Here is a 17,093-nt window from a genome sequence, read left to right as displayed (position 1 = left end):
GTGTGTATATATATATATATATATATATATATATATATATATATATATATATACACACACACATAAAACACATATAACATTCCATACTCTGAGTAAATCATGTTATTTTCACTAAAAATAAATATGACCACAACAAAAAGTTATTCTATCTTCTTAAGCAAATGTATGTGTGTGTGTATATGTATGTATGTTCCAAGTTGTTGGCTATAGTTTTGCTTTCAGGTAGCCAAAACTTTGTAGAATGGCATTATCTTTGCAAGGAAAAGATCAAAGGTTACAGGACTTTTTCTGATGCTTGCCATAAATCTGCAGGCATGGTTGTGTGGTTAAGAAGTTAATTTTGTAACTATGTTGTTTCAGGTTCAGTCCCATTGCACAGCACCTTGAGCAAATGTCTTTTTCTATGGCCACAAACCAACCAAAGCCTCATGAATGGATTTGGTTGGTGGAAGCCCATAGGCTGATTTTATATACATATATATATATATATATTGAGTACCTTATTTACTGTGGTTAACCCCGACTCAACCCGGGACCTACATATATATATATATATATATACATATAGGCATAGACATGGCTGTGTGGTAAGAAGCTTGCTTCCAAACCATATCGTTCTAGGTTCTGTCCCAATGCATAGCACCTTGGGCAAGTATCTTCTGAAAGAAGCCCATTGTGTGTGTCTTTGTATATATGTTTGTCCCACTCTTCCAATGCTTGACAACCGGTGTTGGTTCGTTTATATCCCTATAACATCATGGTTCAGCTAAATAGACCATTAGAATTTGTTCAGCTAAACCCTGCAAGGCTGAAGTATGGCCACAGTCAAATGACTGAAACAGGTAGAAGATAAACGATATTACTACTATCACCTGATCACATGATTAACCAGACTACCAGATGTTGTACATCACTGGTCACTATGTGTTTTGCATCATTCTTAGCCTTCAAATGATGCCACCCCACTTGCTATGCAAGCAGGTCGACATTTCCCTTGATCAAAATAAGACTGGAGCAACATGAAATTAAATGCTTTGCTAAAAAACACAACCTGCCACCCAGTCTGGAAACTGAACCCACAATCTGACAATCATGAGTGCAACAGCCTAACCACTAGGCCACATGACTCCACATTACTGATACACTATAGTTATATTTTACTAATTCTGCTACTGGCTTTCTTCCTTTTGGTATCAGGGTAACAAATCTGGGTACTTTTTGGTTACCTCACCCCCATTAAAAAAATTGGGTTATCTCCCCACCCCATAAAAACAAGAAATATCAGTACTTCTGGTTATCTCCTTCACCTAAAAAAATTGTTTAACCCTCAATAATACAAAAAAAAATGAAAAATTGATAAACATAAAAAGTGAAAAGATGAAACATCATTTTGAATCTGATTATAATTTTATAACAAATCGTACAAAACTGAAAAAATTAATAAACATGGAAACTGAAAAAATTAGACATCTTACTGAATTTGATGATATTTTTATAACAAATCACACCATTCCTATTGAGGAGGCCAATAGTTAAACAATGTGTTGAAGTATTGAATCAAAAGGATTTAACTTTTTTAATCCAATCTCTTGTCGCCACATTAACTCAATTTTTACTGGGGAGACAACCCAATTTTTTAATGGCAATTTTTAATGGGGGTGAGATAACCAAAAAGTACCCAAATTTGTTTCTCCATCCACCTACAGCCTACTTCTCTTTAGAGGCTAGAATTGATTGACATGGCACATTGTAATACAAAAAATTACTAATCAGTTTAACAAGCTCTATTTTCATACAAAATATCAGTACTGAACTATTCCCACTGAACACACCCACTCCCACCAAAGCCCTAAGCCAACAAGGAAGTATCTAAGGGAGGAGGAAAGGTGTCATGATCTGCCAAAAATAGCATTTAAATTTCCTTTAAATCAATTCCATCCGGCTTATAAAAAGGAAAGGTACACTGAATAATGTAGTCCTCAATACACTGCATCTAAAGACAAAAGAATAGGATGGTCACAGCTATAGTTATTTCAATAACTCTCCACTTACAATCCTGCTCTTGTTTAACACCAACCTGACCCTAATCCTGCAGACACCCAATTAAAAGTCTTCTGCCTTTGACCATCCTAACATTTTCTTAGATACAATAGATCCAAGAGTACATTGTTTACAGTGTCCTTTCTTTTTTAAGTGAGTCAGGTGTGACTCGGGGAAATTTGATTGCTATTTCTAGCAAGTCAAACAATAGTGAAACTATAGATTACAAAAGATGTCCTTTTGGCATTTTATTCTAGCTTTCTACATTTCAAGATTTGCATCCCTCACCAGGATGGACAATTTTCTGTCCTTCAGACATCAATAAAATTTATGCCATATTTATTGACATACAAGATGCATGGACATATTAATGCATCCCCAATCTTAACAGAGTATCATCATCATTCTCATCAATGTCCATCTTCCATGCTGACTTGGACTGGATGGCTTGACAGGAGTTAGCAAGCCAGAGGACTGCACCAAGCCCCACTGTCTATTTTGTCATGGCTTTTTACAGCTGGATTCCTTTCCAAATGCCAACCACCTTACAGAGTGGACTGGGTGCTTTTTACATGGAACCAGCACAGGCGAGGTCTGTTTGGCACAGTTTTCAAGGCTGGATGCCTTTTCTAGCATCAAACATTTTACAGAGTGGACTAAGTTCTTTTTATGTGGCACCAGCACTAGCAAGATCTGCTTTGGCATGGTTTTTACAGCTGGATTCCTTTCCAAATGTCAGTCACTTTACAGAGTGGATTGAATGTTTTTTTACATGGCACTAACACTAGCAAGGTCACCCAGCAACTTGCAAGAGAAAGATCTTTTGAAAGCAGGGTATTGGAAGAGGTGGCTTTGAGCCAGGTGGTGAGAGGGTCATGTATGACAGAGGGACAGAAACATGTGTTTTACTGTAGAAGAGATACATGGTTATCCCAGTCAGAGAGAGAGAGAGCAAGAGTGAGAGAGAGCAAGAGCGAGAGAGCGAGAGTGAGAGTGAAAAAGAGCAAGAGAGATGGTGATGATGTGCCAAGATATATTCTCCAGGTATAGGGGTAGTGTATTGAGGCAAGTAATATTTAAAGCAACTTCACATATAGGACTTGGGATGGGGTTTTTTTTTTTTGGAGGGTTGAGACTTTTCGGGGCAAAAAAATGTGCATCAAATATGGCACACATCATGTACTTTTACTTCTATTTTTATCTCACAGTAAAGTGGTGAGCTGGCAGATCTGACAGCATGCCAGGCAAAATGCTTAGCAGTATGTCATCCATCTCTAAATTCTTAGTTCAAATTCTGCCACGGTCGACCTTGCCTTTCATCCTTTTAGGGGGTTATCAGTTGAGGATCAAGTACTGGAGTCTACGTAATTGATTTCCCCATCCCCTCAAAACCTGCTGGCCCTGTGCAAAAATTTGAAACCATTTTTATCTTATAGTCAGAAGAAAAGGCAATGTCAAGGACCCTTTACAAGATAGGGCTTATGAGATAAGTGGGGGAGGAGGGAAGAAGGTGTCCCCAAATCAGAGATTTGACCTAAATGCTTGCAATGGAATACACTTTACCAAAGGCAGTCAGGGCAGCAGGGTTACAAGCACTGCATTCCCCCCTAACTGAAAACAAAAGAAAAAAATGGAAAGTTGTGGCTGTGTGGTAAGAAGCTTGCTTCCCAACTACATGGTTTCTGGTTCAGTTCCACTGCATGGCACCTTGAGCAAATGTCTTCTACTATAGCCTTGAACTGACCAAAGCCTTATGAGTGGATTTGGTAGATGAGAACTGAAAGAAACCCATTATATGTATGTATGTATGTATGTATGTATGAGTGTGTGTATGTATGTGTGTGTTATGTATGTATGTGTGGGTACGTATCTATATGTTTGTGCATACTTATGTATGTATATATGTATGTATTTGTGTGTGTGTCTTTGTGTATGCATTTGTCCCTAACCATCACTTGAGAACCACTGCTGGGTTTTTTACACTAATGTAACTTAGCATTGTGGTTCAACAACAGAGACCAAGACCAAGAGAATGAGTGCCAAGTTCAAAATACATAAGTACTGGAGTTAATTTGTTCGACTAAACCCTTCAAGGTAGTGTCCCAGGATGGTTGCAGTCCAATGACTGAAACAAGTAAAAGAAGATAGTGTCTGTCAGGAATTGGTACCTAAATATTTGGAATCATTACAGGTTACAGACTAGTTTGTGCCATATATATAGAACTGGTTCAACTATCAATATTGCATTCTTGGTACAACACCTCAAAAACAGAAGTTCGCAGGTCCTTAACAATAAAATCCTTGAAGTTTTACTGGAGGTATTTACATTTATAAAGAAACAACTCACTGTTTTATTCAAATGGTTAGAGATCCCCTTTGGATATGAATGACTATAAGATGGCACCTAGAAAGTTCCCCTCCAGGGCACAAGTCCAGGCAAGGTTATTTATAGAAGACCAGCAATTGCCCATGCATACCAGCCTCCCCTCTCCATGCCACCAATGATATCCAAGGGAATGGCAAAGGCTGATACAGCATGGCACCAGTGACGTCACAACTCATTACTACAGTTGAGTGAACTGGAGCAACGTGAAATAAAGTGTCTTGCTCAAGAACATCACACAGCCCAGTCCAGAAATTGAACTCACTATCTCATGATTGTGAGCCCAATGCTCAACCATTTGTTCTAGCCCCAATTTATAAGGCAAATTATTATGCTACCTTAGTACAGTTATAATACTGCAGCTGTTAAATATTGATTGCTGAGCAGGCAACCCCTATATGGTCTCTTGACCTGCTAGAAACAAGCAGACAATCTACCTTGAATTAACCCAACCATTGTAAAAGAAAAAAAAGGGAAAGCCACATGAGATAATGCAGTTTTAGATATGTCTAAAGAGAATAGCCAAGGTCAATTGTCATTAGATAAGGATTGACCAGAGGTCAAATAACAACAAACTAGGTTGCTGTACAGCTTTTACATTAAAACATTGAGGATGCATCACTTCACTCATGAGAACAATACTTCACTTAAGCCTACAAAGGTGTGTCTACATGGTCACTCAACATGCTAGAAACAGCAGCCAAAATTCTCTCATAGCACAATTAAATGAAGAACACACTGGCTCGTATAGTTTTAGATGTACCTCTAAAATGATGGAATGGTCAAAGATAGAATGCCATTGGTCATAGATTTGGTCAAACAGGGTGAGGGCTTCAGCATCTCTGAGTGTGAAAAAATGTTTCCAAAAGTCATGGGAGCTGTGCTGTTTTCTGACCAGACTATTCGATGTTGTTATACACTACTGGTCACAATGTACTTCCTCGAATTGTTGTAGCTTTCGAATGATGCCACCCTGTTGGCTAAGTAGGCAGGCAGGCCACAATATTCTTCATCAACAGAACACTATTCCATTGCAGGGTTATCCGTTTACAGCTGAGTTGTCTGGAGGAAAGTGAAATGAAGTGTTTTGCTCAAGAGCACAACACATCACCAGTCTTGGAATTGAAACCACAATCTTGTGATCATGAGTGCAACACCCTAACCACTAAGCCATGCACCTTCACACACACATGCGAGTGTGTGTGTGTTTGTAAAGGCATGACTACATAAGCACAGACATGATTATGTAGTTGAGAGGCTTACTAATATGTATACATAGAGGTATGTATGTGTGTATGTGTGTATATATGTTTGTGTGTGTGTGTGTGTGTTTGTATATATATCTGTATGAAGTCAGTGTTAGCCCAAAATATTTGCAACATTAGCAACAAAGCAAAAAAAATGCTGGTTGCTAACAAAGAAAAATGTGTGTACCCTAAGACTCCTAAAAAAGAATGCTTTCAATGCATTAAGCAGATGAGATGCATCTTTTTTCACGATAGGATGCCAATCTATATATAGCATTTAAAACATAACGAGTGCAGGTATGGCTGCATGTTTAACAAGTTCACTTTGCAACCCTGCGGTACATATACATGCATGCATACATGTGTGCATGCACGTGTGTGTGTGTACGTGTGTATGTGCATTCAAATGTGTATGAATGTTATATTCTACGTTTGTCACCACCTCTTTAGTAAAAGAGTAATGATATTGACATTACTTGTTGACTTAATGACTGGTTGATTTGTGCTGTCAAAACAAAAACCTCCCAAATAAGGAAACCCTTTACTTGGAAAACTGGTATCAAGTCATAAAATTTTTGCCTCAAATAACTCCCCATTTAACCTATGCCAGCATAGAAAAAAAAACAGATGTTAAATGAACAAAGAGTCAAAATTCATGTTAATTAAACATATGCATGCAGACTGATTTACTTGGTGTGTGTACATATATATATATATATATATTATATATATATATATACATATATATATATAGGGTGTTTCAAAAACTTCAATATCATTTTGCAATCTAATAGCTTTGCCAGTTCTTGTTCAAATGACTTCAAATTTTAACAGCGTGTGTAGAAACAGGTCAAAATTTAATGTTTAATGTTTGATATGTTTATCTTTCCAGGTATAGAAATGGCATTCACTGGAAGAGAAAGGGTATTTTGTGTGTTGGATTTTGCTTGAACACAGTTGAACAAGACTGTGCAGCATGCATTTGTGAGAGAGTTCTCTAAAAAGTCACCAACGGCAATGCAGATTTGGACAGAGCACAAAAAATTCAAAGAGGAAGGCTGTCTGTGTAGGGCAAAAGGATCTGGATGACCATTAACATCGGAAGAGATGGTCGAACGGGTTTGCCAAAAACTCTTGTGAAGTCCCAAGAAGTCTATTAGAAGAACAAGTCTGGAAACCCAGATTCCTCCAACCACAGTTTGGCACATCCTCAGGAAATGCCTGCTAATGAAACCCTACAAGCTGCAGCTCATTCAGTCCATAATGGCAGATGAAATTGTTTGTGGAATCCACATTCCTTTGAACTTCTCATAAAAATTTGGGAGAATAAATCTTATGTTGCTCAACATTAAGCCTGTTTAATTTCATTTGCTTTGACTATGTAGTTTCTGTAATATTTACATCTCAAATGATATCAAATTTTTTAAAACACCCTGCATGTGTATATATATATATATATATATAAAACCATTCCACCTATGGCCAGTATAGAACATGAATAGTAAATGATGATGATGATAGTTATATGTGTGTGTGTGTGTGTATATATATATATATATATATATATATTTATACATGTGTGTGTGTGTGTATATATATATATATACACACACACACATTTAAATATATACATATATACATATGCACACACACACACACACACATACATCTATCATCATCATCATCATTTACCATTCATGTTCTATGCTGGCCACGGGTTGAATGGTTTAACAAGATTTAATGGGTCCAAGGACAGTACTGTACCCCAATATCTGCTTTAGCTGGGTTTCTATGACTGGATGGCCTTCCAAATGCCAAGCACTTTACAGTGTGTACCTTTCTTCATACCACCAGCACTAGTGACATCACCATGTGGTTCAAAAACTATGAATCCTGAAGGAAAGATCGCAGTTTTGTAGCAGTGGATGATGGGTTGGAGGGGAAGGGGCCAAGTAAGATTTTGTAGAAAAGCTGCATACTTATTCACATTTAGTAGGGAAGAGAGAGAATGATCAGAGAGAGCGACAGCAAGGTGGGGTGGACTGCAAGAGTGATGTTGGGGTGAGGGACAAAAGTGTGTGCATATGTGTGTTGAGTGTGTATCAATACTGATTTCAAATTTTGGCACAAGGCCAGCAATTTCAGGGGAGGGAGTAAGTTGATTACATCAATGCCAGTGCTTAACTGGAACTTATTTTATCGACCCCAAAATGATGAAAGGCAAGATCGACCTTGGTGGAACTGGAACTCAGGACATTAAGGTGGACAAAATACCTATTTCTTTACTACCCACAAGGGGCTACACACAGAAGGGACAAATAAGGACAGACAAACAGATTAAGTCGATTATATCGACCCCAGTGCATAACTGGTACTTATTTAATCGACCCCGAAAGGATGAAAGACAAAGTCGACCTCGGCGGAATTTGAACTCAGAATGTAGCGGCAGACAAAATACCACTAAGCATTTTGCCCGCATGCAAACAATTCTGCCTTTGTGTGTATCAATATTGGTTTCAAATTTTGGCACAAGACCAGCAATTTCAGGAAACAGGTTAAGTCGATTACATCACCCCCAGTATTCAACTGGTACTTATTTCATCAACTCCAAAACGATGAGAGGTGAAGTCGACCTCATCAGAATTTGAACTCAGAACATAGCGACAGCCGAAATGCCTCTAAGCAGTTCACCTGACATGCTAACGATTCTGCCAGCTAGCTGCCTTTTCTGTGTATCAATATTAATCAGTGTAAATACTTTATGGTATCAAAAAGGGGAGGTAAGTATCTAAGGAGAGATAACTCAGGTGAAATTAGCCATTATATAAAAAAAGATCAATAAAATAAGCATCTTAAAGTGTAATAACTGAAACACGTAAAGGTAAAATATTCCCAATAGGTGAGTGAAGTGAGATACAATGAATTAAGTATAAACAGGCCCAGTATAACAGAGAACTTGCAATGGACTTGAACTCAAGTCCTATGGCCTGGCTATTCAACATCATAACCAGTCAACCATTTCGTTTCTTGTCATAAAATCACAAATAAAATGCAAATAAAATTCTAGCTAGCCCTATTAGAAATAGCAGTTAAATTTTCCTCAAACCACATCCTACTGTCTAACACATTGGATAATGTGGATAATGTAAACCATGGTTACACACACACACACACACACACATATAGGAAAATAAGATAGGATTGCACAGCTGGTATGCTTTTAACCATAGGTAGGTCTACTTGATCCAGGCTGACCTTGGGGAGTATCAAAACAGGCTAGAAATTTTGTACCAGAAATCCTCTCAAAAAGTGGATTTGGTAGATGAAAACTGTGTGAAAGCCCATCATACCTCTGTGTGTGTGTGTGTGTGTGTGTGTGTGTGTGTGTGTGTGTGTGTGTGTGTGTGTATGCATGTGTGTGCATGTGTCCGTCTGTTCTCATCGCTGTTTCACAACTAGGATTGGCTTCTTTTCCTTCCCATTACTTAGTATCGCAAAAGAGACTGATAGAATAAGTACTAGAGTTGATTTGTTCAACTAGACCTTCAACTTAGTGCCCCAGTATAGCTGCAGTCCAATGATGGTAAGAGGTACAATAAGTTCAAGGTCATAAATTCAAGTGGGAATGGTGTTATCCATAAAATCAATTCTAACATCTGTTGGACGAAAGTTGAGGTTCAACCAGGCAGGATTTGAACCTATCATCATCATCATCGATATCGGTTTTTCACGCTGGCATGAGTTGGACAGTCTGACAGGAGCTGGTAAGGTCAGGAGCCACACCAGGGTCCATTGTCTGTTTTGACATGGTTTCTCCAGTGGGATGTCCTTTCTAACACCAACAACTATATAGAGTATGCTGAGTGCTTTCTACGTGGCACCATCACCAGTGCTTTTTACGTGGCACCATCATCAGTGCTTTTTACGTGGCACCATCATCGGTGCTTTTTACGTGGCACCATCATCAGTGCTTTTTACGTGGCACCATCATCGGTGCTTTTTACGTGGCACCATCATCAGTGCTTTTTACGTGGCACCATCATCAGTGCTTTTTACGTGGCACCATCATCGTGCTTTTTTACGTGGCACCATCATCAGTGCTTTTTACGTGGCACCATCATCAGTGCTTTTTACGTGGCACCATCATCGGTGCTTTTTACGTGGCACCATCATCGGTGCTTTTTACGTGGCACCATCATCAGTGCTTTTTACGTGGCACCATCACCAGTGCTTTTTATGTGGCACCATCATCAGTGCTTTTTACGTGGCACCATCACCAGTGCTTTTTACGTGGCACCATCATCAGTGCTTTTTACGTGGCACCATCATCAATGCTTTTTACGTGGCACCATCATCAATGCTTTTTACGTGGCACCATCATCAGTGCTTTTTACGTGGCACCATCATCAGTGCTTTTTACGTGGCACCATCATCAATGCTTTTTACGTGGCACCATCATCAATGCTTTTTACGTGGCACCATCATCAATGCTTTTTACGTGGCACCATCATCAATGCTTTTTACGTGGCACCATCATCAGTGCTTTTTACGTGGCACCATCATCAATGCTTTTTACGTGGCACCATCATCATGCTTTTTACGTGGCACCATCATCGGTGCTTTTTATGTGGCACCATCACCAGTGCTTTTTACGTGGCACCATCATCAATGCTTTTTACGTGGCACCATCATCAATGCTTTTTACGTGGCACCATCATCGGTGCTTTTTATGTGGCACCATCATCAATGCTTTTTACGTGGCACCATCATCATGCTTTTTACGTGGCACCACCATCATCATTGCTTTTTACGTGGCACCATCATCAATGCTTTTTACGTGGCACCATCATCAATGCTTTTTACGTGGCACCATCATCGGTGCTTTTTATGTGGCACCATCACCAGTGCTTTTTACGTGGCACCATCATCAATGCTTTTTACGTGGCACCATCATCGGTGCTTTTTATGTGGCACCATCATCAGTGCTTTTTACGTGGCACCATCATCAATGCTTTTTACGTGGCACCATCATCAGTGCTTTCTACATGGCACCATCATCAGTGCTTTTTACATGGCACCATCATCAATGCTTTTTACATGGCACCATCATCAGTGCTTTTTACGTGGCACCATCACCAGTGCTTTTTACGTGGCACCATCACCAGTGCTTTTTACGTGGCACCATCACCAGTGCTTTTTACGTGGCACCAGCACCAACATGATCACCAAGTAACTTGCAAGACAAAATCTCTTTTAGCAGAGAGGGGGAGTAGTGGTGGAGGTGGATTTGTGCTAATTGATAAGAGATTGGAGATATAGAAGGACAGGGGTAGATGTCTTGAGATAACTAAGTACAGTTAGGTATTCTATCTAGCACTAATGATTCTACCAGTCAGCTACCCTTGAAATTAACTGTTTCTGATATAAGTACAAAACCTGAAAATTTGTGAGCAGGGGTTAGTCAATCTACATAACCATAGTACTACAAGAGTTTAAAAGGCAAAGTTTAGCAGGATTTGAACTCAGAATGCTAAGAGGCAGAACAAATACCACTGAGCATTTTATCCGAGGCTCTAATAATTTGACCAGTTGGCTATCCTTTAGAAAAACTACAACGAAAATAATGGGTCAAAACAAAAATAACAAATAATGATAAGAAAGTCATAATGATTTCTCATATTTAACACAGCTTAACACATCATCATGAGACCTATTTTCTGTTTAACAAGGCTTCTCACCAATAAGATAAGTCTTATTATCAGTGTTGTCTTTTGTGGTTGTGGTGATGGTGGTAGAGGAGGTGATGGGTTTTTTGCTTGTTTTGTGGGATTTTTTTTAGTTCTTTTGGGGGTTTTTTCAAGTTAAAGCTTACAAAATACAAGCAACAACATCTTATATCACAACATATATTCTTAGAGGTTAACTTATTGATCACAGAGAAACTAGAGAGGAAAGGACAAAAAAGACAGACTAGGTTGATGTCAACTTCAATAGCTTAGTTGGGGGTGGGAGAGGAGGAGTAACAGTTCCCCTTAGGTGATGCTTTTATGGGAGTGGCACCTAGGGTGTGCTGTATAAGCCTGTATAGGGGGTGGCAAACTGAAGGGCTGCCCCAAGACAGTACACACTCCTGTTATGCCACTGGTCAACTTAGCATTTTGTCTTTCTGGGGTTGACAATAAAAGCAGTACCACGTGTACAGCTTAATCAATTCCAGCCTGTTCCATAATCTGAGGTTTTGCCTTCATGTTAAAAATCATTATCATCATCATCAAGATCAATATGTAAAGATAGTAATATAGCTTACTTTACCAAACATTAGGGCCTGGATCAACTTTAACTTTCGTCCAACAGATGTCAGAATTGATTTTATGGACAACACCACCATGCCCATTTAAATTTATGACCTTGAACTTATTGTATCCCTTATCATCATTGGACTGCAGCTATACTGGGGCACTAAGTTGAAGGTTTAGTTCAACAAATCAATTCTAGTAAGGGAACAAACGTGTCAGGTGAGGAACAATCAATTGCATTTATAACTAATTAGCAATGTTAAAGATTACTCAGGAAATAAACAGGTAACCCTAACCCTAATGAATATTTGAATTTATGAATATCAGGGACGTCAATGAAGAAAGCCTTAAAGTGCAGAATGTGTTTATAAGTGTATGTTTGTGTGTGTATGTGTGTGTTAGAGCTGTCTCAACAGCATTGTACGTTCCCCCACTAGGGCAAATCAGTGCACAAGGTCCTACAGTAATTATTTATTGATAACAAGCCAGACTAGAGTCCCTACATTCGTGAGGTCCATAGGCCACTGCCTTGTGTCTCTATGGCATAAGACAGCACTGGTGCGCGCGCGCGTGTGTGTATGAATGAATCTTTTGTCAGTTTCAACAGTGAGTATTCCCATTATCCGATCAAGTGGGCTACCTAGACGCAAACCCTTTAGCATTTAAACAGACCATATCTGGCCAAAGCATTCAGTCTGCTTTATAACAACAAGAAGGACAAGCACGCAGTACAAATATATATTTCTTTATTGCCCACAGGGGGCTAAACATAGAAGGGGCAGGCAAGGACAAAGGGATTAAGTCGATTACATCGACCCAGTGCGTAACTAGTACTTATTTAATCGACCCTGAAAGAATGAAAAGCAAAGTCGACCTCGGCGGAATTTGAACTGAGAACATAACAGCAGACGAAAAACCGCTAAGCATTTCGCCCGGCGTGTTAACGATTCTGCAGTATATATATATATATATATATATATATATATATATATATATATATATATATATATGCGCGCACGCCTCTAACATAGGTACAAGGCTTAAAATTTGAGATGTGTTGGGAGTTAGTCCCTTGCATTGACCTCAGCACTTGACTGGTACTTTATTTTATCGATCCAGTAAGGATGAAAGGCAAAGCTGACCTCGGCAGAATTTGAACCCAGAAAGTAAAAGATTCAGAAATATTGCAAAGCATTTTTGTCTGGCGCGCTAACAATTCTGCCAAATAAAACAGAAATGACAACACCTAGCTCATGTTTCAAGAAAAATTCACATCCTCGATACAAAAAAATAATATCTTTTTTATCATTTTAAATCGAGAAATATATAAAATATGCATTACGATTTAGAATGAAATAAAAACAGTAAATAAACTATCAAGATACATTTAATTTTACAGAACAGGTAACCACTCCCAACAGGAAAATATAAACAAATCGTATAGAAGGCAGGCATTGTAAACGAAATAACACAAGTGCGAGTCTCTATGTGGTTGCTTGACCTGCTAGAAACAGCAGCTAAATCTCCTTCAAATTACACTCCCCAGCCTATGCTACCTTAAAAAATAAAGGACACAGTGTATCTAGAACAATATATTCCCATCAACGTCTGGGGAAAAGACGGAATAGTCACAGATGGAACGCTTTTGAGTATAGATCTGCTGCTGTAGCAGTGCTGTCTTGTGGCTCAACAACAACAACAAAAGGTAAATTGCAATGGATTGAGTCACTGGAAGCATATATTTATTGTTTTTAAACATGTAGACACAATGTTTGAGTAAGTTAATGACTTAAGCTTCATTCTAAATTAAGAAGCTGTTTCTAATAGCATTACAATCAGTTCTAAATTTAAATTCAATAATGCTTGCTATCCAATATTTAACTGAGATTAGAGCTAGGGTTATTTAAAGACAGGATATATTATCGTCTACGTCACTAATATACATTATTTAAAGTTAGATCAATATATTTAATTATTGTCATTCTCCTGTCCCATACCGTTTCTTTTTAAAATTAATTCCCCACCTTCTTACTTTAATTTAAATAGCTTAATTAATAAAATGACATTCTTTTGCTGTTTTGGTTTTGGTGTTTTAGCTGTGTTTGTAAAAATCAGAGACAGTAGTCGCAAATAACAATCTGGGTCGGGCAAAGTATTCAACAAAATTCTCATATTTGTCTTGGGACTTTGCTATTTCTTGTGGTTTATCCCCTTTCCCGCACATAATATTAGCCTTCGTCTAGCAGACCTATATAAGTCAAAGACCTATCTCCCAGCAGTAACCATTCCGTCTTTTTCTCTTTCCTTTCTCGTCAATCAGGTAGAATAGATGTTATCTCAGTAACCCATAGTAAATTAATAAAAACGAGATATAGCATTTAAACGATAAGAGTAAAAAATAAAAAGAAATAAGCATTTTTCTTCTTTTTTTTTCAGTACAAAAATCAAAAAAATAAAACAAACAAAAAAATTGTATTTAATTAATAAATTCCTGCGTCAATACAAACTATCAGGTATGCATAAAGTGACATATAATAATATTGTATGTTCAAGTATTTTTGCCTTGATGGACTTTAAGTGACGTGGGTGACAACAAGTGGAAATAGCGAACGGGTGTTTTCTGGTTAGCTAGCGGGCTATCAAGAATCGAAACCTTGTGGCAAATATCAAAGAGTTAAAACGAATTGACGATATTGGGATTTAATAACGATTTCTAATTAATATGGAAATCCGCAAATTTTAGGGAGCAGGGGGATCTGTCGTTACATTCCGTTGCAATTCCATTCACGTCTAGGATGTGATAGAAATATAAATCTACTCTTATTGGCAAGTATTTTACGGGACCCTTCACGAAATTATGAAAAGCAAAGGTGGTGTCGGTGGCATCTGAACCCAGATCGTTAGGGGCATGATTTCGTTAGTAATATATATATATAAAATAGGAGCAAACCTGTATTTTTTAAACCGATCTGGATCATTTTTGAACATTTCATCCATATGTAAATAAGATCCATGATGGTCATAGTAGGCTTTTAGATCTAGCCAAGCAGATTCAGCTGTCAACTCGTTTTTCGGCTCACAAGACATGATTATGATGGCAACGACCTTGGCAATGTCCTTCGGTAGCCTTGCTTCTTCTGTATGACGCTAGCTTAACCTTAACCTTCTTCTACTATCTAAACAGAAATGATGTTGTAGCTTACGACAAACCTCGTTTTGGGTTTGCCACTAAAAACAAAACCTGTTAAGGTACTTATCCGAATGCTTTCTTTTATTTTTTTCATGCAAATTTTAAAAAAAATATTCTGTACAACAAAATGAAAATAGAAACTTATTAAACAAATATGATTAATTTAATTATTTACACGTATATACGCTTAATTTTTTTACATTAACAACATTGATTTCACTGTTTTTATAGATCATATTCTTTGCTATTCTAGGCACAAGGCTCGAAATTTTGGGTTGAAATTTCGATTAGGTTGACCCAGTACGCCAGTAGTATTTCAGTCATCGACGCCGAAAGGATATTAAAGCTAAGGGTGTAGTACCTACTTTCAGATCACATCAATATATGTATGTATGTGTGTATGTATGTATGTATCTATCAATCTATTTATCAATCTATTTATCAATCTATCTATCTATATACATGCATACATGCATACATACATACATACATACATACATACATACATACATACATACATACATACATATGCATGCATGCATACAGACATGCATACATGCATACATACATGCATGCATACACACACATGCATATATACAAGTATACATACATTCATGCATACATACTTATGTACAAGCATGCATACATACATACATATTTGTATCTTTTATCTTTTGTTTCAGTCATTAGACTGCGGCCATGCTGGAGCAGACACAAAGACACACATACACACACATATACATACATATATATATATATATATATATATATATACTAGAAATATTAAAATTACTAAGTCTCTCTAAAAGAGAACAACGGCAGCGTTCCCGGAAAATATTAGTTATCGCCATACTAATATGGCATTCTTATAAAAATAAGAATAAAGCTGTCCGCTTATTAGCTCCATGAGGCCATCGCCTTAAGTTAGCTATTTGATACACAAACTGTATCCATATAACCTTTGAACAAGGGAGGTCAGTCGCTCCACACTACTTGGCCGGCAGCTACAGATGCGTTTTGGGGTATTTTTATAAGAATGCCATATTAGTATGGCGATAACTAATATTTTCCGGGAACGCTGCCGTTGTTCTCTTTTAGAGAGACTTAGTAATTTTAATATTTCTATTATTGAAAACAAGTGGATGTATTCCACCGAAGCTAGGTAAATAAAACCTTTGAACAGAGATTGTCAGAAGCGACACCTACTGGTCTGGCTACGCTGCATTGAAAAGGGGCAATACCCCGAAACGCATCTGTAGCTGCCGGCCAAGTAATGTGGAGCGACTGACCTCCCTTGTTCAAAGGTTATAAGGATACATTTTGTGTATCAAATAGCTAACTTAAGGCGATGGCCTCATGGAGCTAATAAGCGGACAGCTTTATTCTTATTTTTATAAGAATGCCATATTAGTATGGCGATAACTAATATTTTCCGGGAACGCTGCCGTTGTTCTCTTTTAGAGAGACTTAGTAATTTTAATATTTCTATTATTGAAAACAAGTGGATGTATTCCACCGAAGCTAGGTAAATAAAACCTTTGAACAGAGATTGTCAGAAGCGACACCTACTGGTCTGGCTACGCTGCATTGAAAAGGAGCAATACCCCGAAACGCGTCTGTAGCTGCCGGCCAAGTAGTGTGGAGCGACTGACCTCCCTTGTTCAAAGGTTATATGGATACAGTTTGTGTATCAAATAGCTAACTTAAGGCGATGGCCTCATGGAGCTAATAAGCGGACAGCTTTATTCTTATTTTTATAAGAATGCCATATTAGTATGGCGATAACTAATATATATATATATATATATATATATATTTAAATATATCATCATCATCATCATCATCGTTTAACATCCACTTTCCATGGCTGGCATGGGTTGGATGGTTTGACTGAGGGCTCCAATCTGATCTGTCAAAATCTCTACAGCTGAATGCCC

General features: G+C 38.0%; 1 protein-coding gene across 2 annotated transcripts in view; it reads right to left on the bottom strand.

Moving 5' to 3' along the window:
* LOC115216343 (glucose-6-phosphate isomerase) overlaps window positions 1–15,153 on the bottom strand; it is an 82,857-nt gene extending 67,704 nt beyond the window's left edge. Inside the window, exon 1 of one of the 2 annotated variants that reach the window (XM_029785586.2) lies at window positions 14,917–15,153. In XM_029785586.2, coding sequence (XP_029641446.1) covers window positions 14,917–15,053 — 137 coding nt within the window. In that variant the 5' untranslated portion in view covers window positions 15,054–15,153. The remainder of the gene's footprint in view (window positions 1–14,916) is intronic. The other variant, XM_029785588.2, reaches the window with a different exon arrangement.
* Window positions 15,154–17,093: the final 1,940 nt, after the last annotated feature.

Source organism: Octopus sinensis, linkage group LG10 (assembly GCF_006345805.1).
Source record: "Octopus sinensis linkage group LG10, ASM634580v1, whole genome shotgun sequence".
NCBI lineage: Eukaryota > Metazoa > Mollusca > Cephalopoda > Octopoda > Octopodidae > Octopus > Octopus sinensis.
The sequence above is the reverse complement of the archived record's forward strand: the minus strand, read 5'-3'. Positions and strand labels throughout refer to the sequence as shown.